The sequence below is a fragment of the Mytilus edulis genome, chromosome 1, assembly GCF_963676685.1.
Source record: "Mytilus edulis chromosome 1, xbMytEdul2.2, whole genome shotgun sequence".
Lineage (NCBI taxonomy): Eukaryota > Metazoa > Mollusca > Bivalvia > Mytilida > Mytilidae > Mytilus > Mytilus edulis.
Window position 1 is genome coordinate 20,949,964 of NC_092344.1, and position 10,654 is coordinate 20,960,617.

Here is a 10,654-nt window from a genome sequence, read left to right on the forward strand (position 1 = left end):
ATCGATTGATATATGATCTACATGAAAATGGATGTATTAGGTTTGAATGGGCAATTTAAAAGTTTTCCAAATACACATTCCTTGTTTTATGAAAAATTAAAATAAGCTAATTTCTTTGTTGTTGATTAAAATATATAATTTGAATGCATAAATTACCGGTGCAATTAGTTATGTAATGCATTATACTAAACTCCGACTCAAAAGTATTATAACATGTTACTTATATAATTCAAGTTTTATAATTATTTGCAAAACAAAAGGTGCAAAAATTAGTACACTTTATCCGGAATTCGACAATTAATGTCTCTTCAGTGATGTTTGGAATCGAAACGATATTTGGAAGGCCATATAATGTATCTCAATACATGATAGACTCTTGAATTTTTAAGAGTCGGAATAAGATGAACGGATTATATAAACCTGAAATGAAATATAAGTCAAGACCAAAAGAAAAAATATAAACAAGTCTAAATTGAAAAAAACATTCAAACATATGATTGCGTTGGATAAAAATTGATATTTATAAAAGGCGTTTTTTACTATAATTAATGAATACATGTTTCAAACGAATCGTGTATTATAATAAGTTGTTTGCATTATTTTTTCAGCGAAAATAATAAATTTCAGTAAAGATAGAAGTATGAATGAGATGTTTCAGGCTATAAATAAACAAGAATTAAGAATTCTACAGTTGTGATTAAATCAAACAGAAACAAAGTGAACAGCCACAACAATTTCAGTTTATGTTATCCGTGCTTAAGGGTTTAATTCATATTCCCCAGAAGCCCTAAAACAGTGGAATGAAACCAAAATAGTCTGAGGAGTTGAAAATCGCATATTTTCAACTTCCCTAACGGAATTACATTGCATAATCCTTAAATTCGCTTGTTTGAAAAAGAAAAACACACACAACAAATTGTATAACCTATTTGTAATCTTTGAAATACGTTATGTATAAGCATACTCTATAAAACGTTATGAATTTGTGAAACAAACTAGTATGACAGGTTGATAATTACGATTCCGGTCGTAAACAACAATAATCAGTACAAACGTCATCGTTAATTATTAAACAAACTTTGTCATGTCAAGTTTTTATTCTGTCCTCTGTGACTATCAAAATGATTATCAATAAAGATTTAAAAATAATTATTTTGAACGGAATTTGTGATTTAAATAAACATATTCATTGAATGAATGCTTGACAGTTTACTTATGTCTGTTACATAAATAAAAATCGACACCAACATCAGTATAAAAACATATATATTTACAAATACATCTAACATGTTCTACATTTTAGTACAGATATTCAAAGCATTTCTAAAAATCTGAGAATCTCAAATAAAATCTGAGATGACTTCCATAGTTCAAATAACATGTTTTTGAAGATTGCGTAGTTGTATTGCTGATATAAAATGCAGTTGTTTTCTCGTGTTCCGTCAATTGATAGCATTTGATTTCTATCAGTTAATATGGACTTCCCTGTTTTGAGTTTTGAAGTCAGTATGTTTGTTATACTTTTCTACTAACAGAATTTAGTTCCTTCGTGATTCAATCACATCAAACCATCCAATACGAATCTTGAGAAGGATATTTTCTTCAGAGAGACTGAAATTGTTTTCTATTGAATTGCACGACAAACTCTGCGACGACTTGTCACTCTGAAATGTTAAAAAGGAGAATACGTAATGCGATTTTAGAATTATACATTTAACTGGGATACACATATCATATTTTATTAGGTAAAAGTGTGTAATACGATGTGATTTGATATCTTCTAAGTATTTCACCCGGCCAACCAATTCCAAAATCTAAAACCTTTTTCAGACGTTGCAGAGATAAGAAAACAGACATGGTTAAAACAAAATTTAAACAGAATGCTAGACCACTGTTACGAAATTCAATAACCAATGTAATTTCCACTTTTTCTTTATAACACGACCATTACTGAGATATGAATTACCAAACTTTACTGTATGTGTAAAAAATTGATGCGAGTGTTATCGATGAATTTTAAATTAAAAAAAAGGTGTTTGTGTGCACAAATTTATTTTTTGAGTCCTGAAACTCGGTCGTTGCCGCTTCTGGTTGATTAATGATGATTCGATACCGACACTGTTCATAACAAACATTTTAACCTTGGTTGAAAAAAAACTAAGGTTCCACCTCTCTGACCATTAGATGTAATACAAATTGGGTTATCCTTTTTACTTCTCGTATGGTCAGGTATTTAATGTATATCATCGCACCGCGGGTAAATTATCACGTTGTGATTGGTTTAAAGCCGTCACGTGGTGACCCCCTTTGAGACCGTAGGGGGATAATAAATTTCATAGGGGGTTCATGACGCGTTAATGGTGACGTCATCTATCAATGTTGTTGTGTTTTATTGTTTATTTTTCAACAAAACGCAGCAGAAAAAGTCTAGCGTGCGATAAATTCGTTATACGGTTAACTACTGACCCCCTACGAATCCATAGAGGGTGAATAAAATCCATAGGGGATTTTACTAACCCTCTATGGATCCGTAGGGGGTCAGTAGCGAACCATATAACTTATAATGTATCCCTTGTTTTTCAAATTTGTGTTAAGATTGAGCGTTTCAAATGGAGAAACACCAAAACAAGGTCTTCGGGCTCCATATTTAATTAAACAAGTTATTTTCATAAATATGTTGTAAACTTGGGCCAAATACCATGTACCAGTCTTGTTAAATCTGGTTTGGTTCGATCCTGTTTTGCTCATTTGGATGTGTAATTTTACTTTTGAAACAGCTATTTTGGAATCTTCTTCCAAGACTAGATGATTAAAGCAAGAAAAAAACCATGGAATACTATGTATTTGTTTTGTGAGATACCATCATTTTAATGTATTCAGTTCTGCAATTATAAAATGCGTTTAATGAGTTATAAATGAAAATACAACTCATAAAGTCATATTTCCGCTACTTCTTATTAAACGAAGGCTACAATCTTACAGAACTTTAAAATGTTATTTAACGTATCTAATGTTTTGTAATATAGGTCTCAGAAAGCCCTAGATCTTTTCTCTATGATATGCTAAATCAATGTTAAAGTAGGAGCTTCCAAAATGTAAAACATGACAAAGAATGAGGTATCAAATATTTGTATTCGCCTTATATCGAATTCATATAATTATTAATATAAAAATAATCTGGTAAAGCATTATATGTGACACCTTACTCAAACAAAAAGGGTTTTATCCTTATATATATAGTTTAATGTAGTAATTCAAAAGTTTGTGCAAAACATATTAATCGAATATTTTGTAAATGACATCGTACTTACCTTACTCTGTTTGTTGCTAAGAATGAAATCGAGTAAAATGCACAAGTCATACATGCAATATAATACTTATTTGCGTTTTGTTTAGTATCTGCTATTTTCTTATATTCAATAGGTTGGCAAACATTGATTATCATAATAAGTTGAAACAATAATTATATCATAATAAGTTGAAACATTGATTATCATAATAAGTTGAAACATTGCTTATCATAATAAGTTGAAACATTAATTATCATAATAAGTTGAAACATTAATTATCATAACAAGTTGAAACATTAATTGAATACAACTGATAGATAAATACATTAATAGACATATGTAATTATAAGATATTCAATATAAGTTGTTGACAATTTTAATCGAAATCGAAAAACATACTATGCTTAAATGATAAGAACGATTAAAACCGTATACAACAAAATGAAATAAAATAATACTTTTATGGTAAAGCATGTTCCGAAATAGGATTATGTATGCATTCATATATAAAATTTTCTTTGTGAAATAAATTATTTTCTTAATGATAAATAACTGAAATGTTCAAAAGGTGTAAAACTGAAGTACGTATAATAATTTTCATCACACAAGTTCTATAATATGATCTAAAACAATCAAAATGTGTCCTTTACATATTAAAAATGATGCAGATAATATTTTCTCTATATATTTGAAATATTTCATATGGTAAATTTTTCAAAATGTTTTGTTTACCTCACTTTGAAATGTAAGCTAAGAAAATAAACATAGGTATTAATCAAAACCGTGTATTATAAAATAATCATGAATATACCAAACTTGACATCATTAAAAGATCAAATATCACTAAAAGTTGTGTTAGTTGAAGCAAACTGTTAGTTAAAAGCGTGATAAAATATAAATAAAATATAGCGACAAACTAATTATACCGCAAAACACATTGTATTTTATTGGACAGAATTATTAACCAATTTTACACTTAAAATATGTGCATCGAGAAGTGTATTTGATATGATTCATTTTAACCAAATTTTAGTGCTGACATTGACTAAATAAGTCATTAACCCTACTCATTTACCATAGCATGTATAATCGTTGTTTTCTGAGACATTAAATCCACTAGAAACATTTCCTACAAATAACAAAGAATATGATAAACGTTTAAAACACTTTATTACTTTAGTCAATTGATACAATACCTTAGATTCTCTAATATGTAAGCCTCGATAAGTGATGAGACATCCGAAAATGAAAACCAAACTGAACAAGTCTTGCTTACGCAGCACTTTTCTGGATTTATTTATTTAATCAGATACGCTCAAAAACGAATATTTCAAAGATGAAAGATTTCAAAATAAATATAAAAAAAGCTAAATTTACGAAAAAGGCGTTTGTTGAAGTACATTTTAGTACAGTTAACGTTATTAGACTTTTTGATATTGGACTGTCAGTCACCGGGGATTCTTACAGACTGGTAGTCAAAATGAGGAACTACCTTCAAATCAAATACACGCATATTTTGGATAAATTAGATTTAATATGTTAGTTAAAACATATTTATTTATAGTTAATTGGGAAACAAGCTATTGCAACTTATATTAATCCCTTTTAACTTTGCGAATGCGAGTCCTGCCCTGTAGCGGCATTAACCTGCTCATTTTCGAAATCTACAAGGGTGTCTTTTACGTGCAAGAGATATGACCCTCTCTTACCACGGGTCAGCCATTTATCGTACCCTTCAGACGGACTATCATCGTTTCCTGAAGACCATCATACTCGCAAATGGTGTCAAGGGAGAGCCGAAAATTAAGTCCCTGAAATTTTGCTCCCCGGGGCGGGGATCGAACCAGGAACCTTTGTGTTAGTAGGCCGATGCACTACACCAATGCTCTTAATATGTAACTTCGTCATGCACAACTCTATTCTTTATTCGGTTTAGATAATAAATTTGATGATTTTTAAATATTCAACGTTTGGTTTGCCTATTGTTGTTCCACGTACATCACGTAATCGACTTTCAATGTCGAAATGTTTTTTTTCGGTTTTGTAAAATTGATACCGTAAGTGTTATACAGAAAAAGAAACAACCAAAAATGCATATGTATGCCAAGTTACGCATCAATGATTATCTATTGAATGTTATTATGTAGCACGTTTAGCAGAACTGTCAAAATTTTTAATATCAATAACAAATATTTGCAATGATCAAACAATTTAAACATTCAGTGATTGGAACGACAACATAAAGATTACATGTTAATTCTTTCCTTACCGTATGACCAAGTTCATACTCAAATCATAATCACGAATAAGTTTATTATTTGTAACTTATTTAATTCAAAATTGATATTGACATTAAATACATTATTACCAAAACAATAGGCAGACTTATCAACAAGGCTTGTACGCAGTTCATATACCAAATAATTTCCACAGCAGAATTTAATGTTGATGTTCCAAGTTTGGAAACAGTCGTTTTCTGTTGATTGAACACATACTGGTCGACTAACTTGTACTTTTGGTACTGATGGTAATATACCTACATAAAAATAATTTGTTATCAAACAATAGAAAAATAATCTTATAGACATTGGTTAAAGCCTTATATCACTACTAATGTATAGGCTTAGTATTGTCGAAATAAAAAATTGTACTGATTACAAAATATTTGTGTACCAAAAGTTTGAATAATAAATTCCAACTTAAAACCGAAGTAATACTAAATATTACGTAAAACTATACGACAAAAGACGGTATAATTGCAAAAACAAAATCCAATCTCCACCTTACACGCATTAATAAATTTTCGACATAATCAAAATCTTTTCACTTATACTGCTTTAAGTGCTATACTTTACACCTAAGTAAAACAACCAAAAAAACAAAAATCAACAATGTTTGTGTTCTGTCCAATTGTAAAGGCATCAATAGTTAAATTTTTAATTCCTAATAAAACATTTATTTCATTTATTTGATTAATTAGTACTAAGCAAATACCGTTTAACCATATAGGATAAAATGTTCCACATCTGAATGCTCCTGGGCTTTGGTTTGGTATAAGGCTGCCAGTGCCCATTTCAATCCTGTACCAATCTTGTGTCAATCTTTCATCCGAAATCGGTATGTCATTATTGAGATCGAAATTGTAAGATGGTGAACGCTTTTCTTCATTGGAAATAGTTAAATACTCATAGCATGGGTCAAATGCTGGAATAAAAAAAAATATATCTTATATTGTACTGATTCCCTAACTATATATATGTTGTAATCAACCATACTATTGAATAACAGTAAATATATATAATACTTAATCTAATTTGAGACTTTGTATGTTTGCGACAACAAAATAATGTAAGAATTTGTTCAGTATGAGACTTATCAACCAACATGTTTTTTTTTTATAAAGATAAGAAGTGACGAGACATATTTCACCACCATCCGCTCCTCATGCTCACAGTCAAAAGTATTTTTTTTTATAGAAACAGTATCATAACTTGGACTATAGAAGTCAGTGTCCTAGAAGGAGTGTTTATTTATATTTCCAGCGCAGTCGAAGTGTCGTAATAAAGCAAGAGTTTAATGTCAATCTACCACAGTAATAGATTACCTAAGGTGTATTTGACAAAATTTTAAGAATTCGTACTTTATTTGGCCTTTTAAGGATTGTTTTTACTGATGAGTCTCTTGTAGACGAGACGTGCGTCTGGGGGTAAATATAAAACTTTAATCCTGGTATCCATGATAAGTTTATTTGTTGTACCAGAGAGCCTTGTCAAGATCATAAAAAATGTAATGCAGGAATCTGATAAACATCCATGAAACAATAATCTCGGATAAAACATGCAAATTCTCGTAGAAAATTCAAACAAAAAGTATTGAAGCGAAATATCAAACAAATCAAAATACCTAGATCAATAGTAGTTTTAAAAGTCCCACATTTTTTAAATACAATAACTGAATTTCTCATTTAGATTATGCAGAAATCTCCCATAAACACCATGATGACTGTAAGGCTTATTCTATATTGGCACAACTTTTTTGGAGTTTCGGGTCCTCAATACTTAACAACTTTGTACATGGCTGGCTTACTACTATTTTGATCTGAGTGATACTGATGAGTTTTATGTAGACGAAACGCGAGCCTGGCTTTTAAAATTGTAAGACTGGTACCTTTGATAACAAGTATCTTTTCAGATATATCATAATGACAATGTGTTAAACGGAAGAATCGGTATTTGAAAATTACCAAGAAAGTAAAGCATTGAATTTGTAATAGCTATTGTGAAATGTTAATAAAAATTTGCAAAATTTGCAAAATTGATGAAATTTCCCTCCAATTTTTATAATCAAATGTCATGATCTTAGACATTTCTTTCTCTCATTTTGTACTTTTCCATGTCTATATTGAATTGATTTTGCTTGCATTTATATCACCATATTAATTTGAACAGTGGAGGTTTGAGGGTATTTAAAATGAAAAATATGATAAAAAAACCCCTAAATATTATGGTACTTACCATTCCCGAATTGAAGAAAGCAGACGTGAATAAGGTATAACATTAAAGCCACCATTTCAATTTTAACCTTAAACGGAAACACAGATTACACGAAACCATGAATGTTTACATATCTACGTTATATAAACAAACGAAATATTCAAATTGCTGGATTTTTCCTAAAATGTTTCAAACAGTGGTTGTGAGGTGTTATTTATTTGTAAATATTGAAAATGGACACGATAACTCATAAGCTTTTTGAAAATACTTCAGTCTAGCTTATTTCATAACCTTAGATACAATACTTTTTTGTTTCATTATACAAATCAAATGTCACGTTCAAAAATATGCACAGGTAACTATTGAAGTACTACTTATTCACATTGAAAACTTCCTAGTTCGATTGACCAATTAAATCTTTTTGATTTATGTTGATTTGTATCCCTTAGCAATATTTGTTAATCTGTGCTGCGTATACATAGTATTGAGGAATGTATTTGAACAAGTAGATATTTAAGGTGAACTACAAATATAATTAGTATGACAACTCATCTTAAAGTGGAATAGTATATGTTTGCAACATAGGTCAGCTTATTATATTATATATAAAAATAGAATCGAAGTGACAACGAAGAATGTTTCAAGGACAAAAGAGCAGAAAACATACCAATGCCACCAACTATTATGGCTCTTCGGCGGACCGTGAGAAATATCATGTCGTCAACTGGTTTTATAATAAGTGTGTTTATTACACATGCAAAGGCCTTATAGTGAAGCAATTTTAATTCTTGAAAAATGCCATATTTAATAACTACTAACTTAGATAATATTTAAAGGCTTTACGGTGATCTTTAGTTGTTCATTTCTGTGTCATTGGATCTATTATAAAGAGTTGTCTCATTAACAATCATACAACATCATTATTTAAAAAAGAAAAACTCAATAGTATCTTAACTTTACCCCTTGTGAATAATTCTGATTTAGGGTTTGGTTAGCTTTTGAGGTGAGTTTCAATATTTTGCAATTTGTATAAGATATTTGTAATAAAGATGCACTGTTACATATTTGACGTATAAGAAAAAAAGTAATATAAAAAAATGAACTCCGAGGATAATTAAAAACGGACAGTCCTTAATCAAATGTCAAAGTCAAAAGCTCAAACACATTAAACAAATAGATAACCGTCATATTCCTGACTTGGTACGGATGACTGCTCGTTGATTTGTATTTTCAGATGTTGTTCCTGTACCGATAACAAAATTGAGTAAAGCTTTTGACAATTTCGTGATATCTAAAACCCTGAAGTGAAAGTTTTGCAGTAAAAATTAAATACGTACACAAGCGACTCAAAAACATTGATGTGTAGATTATACGATTGCCACCATCTAAAATTGAGTAATTATATTTCATCGAGATCAAGATATCAAGATCCAACAAAGTGTTCATTGTTATTAATAAATATATTAAGTTAGCTCAACAGAATACATCTCTATATAGTGTACATTCTGAAATCGTATTTATAGACAGAAATATCTTAAAGAATTTTGCATATAAACTGGTCCTAATCTCTGATCTGAGATACTAAGATCTGTATTCGAATTTATCAAAACAGTATATTACATTTGATATATATATATTTTATTTCTTATTTTATTGAAAAAAAAAATTATGTTTCGTCTGTTGGAGTAACATTCTACATCATAAATGTACGACAGATACAGTAAAATTCGTGTTTCATGACTCGCACACTGAAATACATTTACCACGATTGCATAATGTAAAAAATACATAATGTATGTCCTAATTTGCATATATCCATTGAGTAACTTTATTTATAGAGAGTTTAAATAATAAAGAAATCAATGTTTGATTTGAAATTTAAAAAAATAAAGTCTAGTGCTATCATATTATCATCAAGCTTCGTGGTGAAAACATGGAGACAAAACCTATCGTATTTGTTTGCATATTGATTCGTGTATGCCTAGCACTGAATACAAATGATGACGGTGAGTAAAAAACAGTTTTTCCTAATATTTTGTTAGTTTGTTAATGTATGAAAGGTCAGTTTAAAATGACATCATGACAGTGTTTGTATTAGACACATACTGAAGGCGTTGATAATTTAGAAGAGGGTCTTGTAGGGCTTTAAACATATGTTATGGAAATTCATGATACAAGCAGGGGATTAAAACTCATTCAATGACACATTGATGTAAATATAAAAGATGTTCATACTTATCATATTTATTTAAAAACCTTTTCGAAATTCATCCAAAACCAATTAGTATTTTTATTTTAAAATTCTGTTAATATCACAAAACCATTTTCATATTTAGTCAACCAACTTCATTTAGCATGGTACATATGAATAATAAGTGGGGGGAGGGGGGTGAAAATATGTAGTGCAAGGTTTAAGAGGCTGTCCAAGTAAATATCAGGCAAATCCTATGATATGGATGGCACAACATATTTTTTTCCCACTGAATTTTTGGTTCCAATGCAATGTTTATAACATACAAAGGATATATTTGTCAAAGATGTTTTTGAATCAACAGTGGATGGCTCAGAAAATGATTCACTAAATTTCACTAACAATGTAACAAATTTTAGTACAAAATGAAGAGTTATCTCCCCTTTTCAATGAATTTTCAGTGCTTTCTATGTATTTTTTTTTCTCTTTATTTGTTGCAGTTAATACAAAAACAAAATGTAACTTTGAGAAAGAATGAATTTGTGATATGAAATTGAGGAACACATTTTGAAAACAAAATATGTCATGTGCCATCCACTGTCTGGTTTTTCCATGGACACCCTCTTAAGCAGTCGTAATTATATAGAAGAGTATTTGCTTTAAAATTTGAAGGCATAACA

General features: G+C 29.7%; 1 protein-coding gene across 2 annotated transcripts; it reads right to left on the bottom strand.

Moving 5' to 3' along the window:
- Positions 1–912: 912 nt before the first annotated feature.
- Positions 913–7,945, bottom strand: LOC139527330 (oncoprotein-induced transcript 3 protein-like). 2 transcript variants are annotated; one of them, XM_071322715.1, is made up of 5 exons: positions 7,805–7,945; positions 6,285–6,494; positions 5,659–5,826; positions 4,366–4,419; positions 913–1,664 (listed from the first exon to the last, which is right to left on the bottom strand). In XM_071322715.1, the coding sequence occupies exons 1-5, from the start codon at positions 7,857–7,859 to the stop codon at positions 1,660–1,662; spliced, it is 492 nt and encodes a 163-aa protein (XP_071178816.1). In that variant the 5' UTR covers positions 7,860–7,945; the 3' UTR covers positions 913–1,659. The 2 variants fall into 2 exon arrangements, with proteins under 2 accessions (XP_071178816.1, XP_071178805.1); XM_071322704.1 differs by lacking the exon at positions 913–1,664 and having other exon boundaries at positions 4,147–4,419.
- Between the last annotated feature and the right edge of the window lie 2,709 nt (positions 7,946–10,654).

What these genes read in the sequence shown, in the direction of transcription:
- LOC139527330 (XM_071322704.1), bottom strand. Translation starts at nt 7,859, where the DNA reads ATGGTGGCTTTAATGTTATACCTTATTCACGTCTGCTTTCTTCAATTC. An exon ending in CTTTCTTCAATTCGGGAATG is followed by an intron (nt 6,495 to 7,804) that starts GTAAGTACCATA and finishes TTTTTATTCCAG; the next exon opens with CATTTGACCCATGCTATGAG. An exon ending in TTATCCTATATGGTTAAACG is followed by an intron (nt 5,827 to 6,284) that starts GTATTTGCTTAG and finishes ATTTTTATGTAG; the next exon opens with GTATATTACCATCAGTACCA.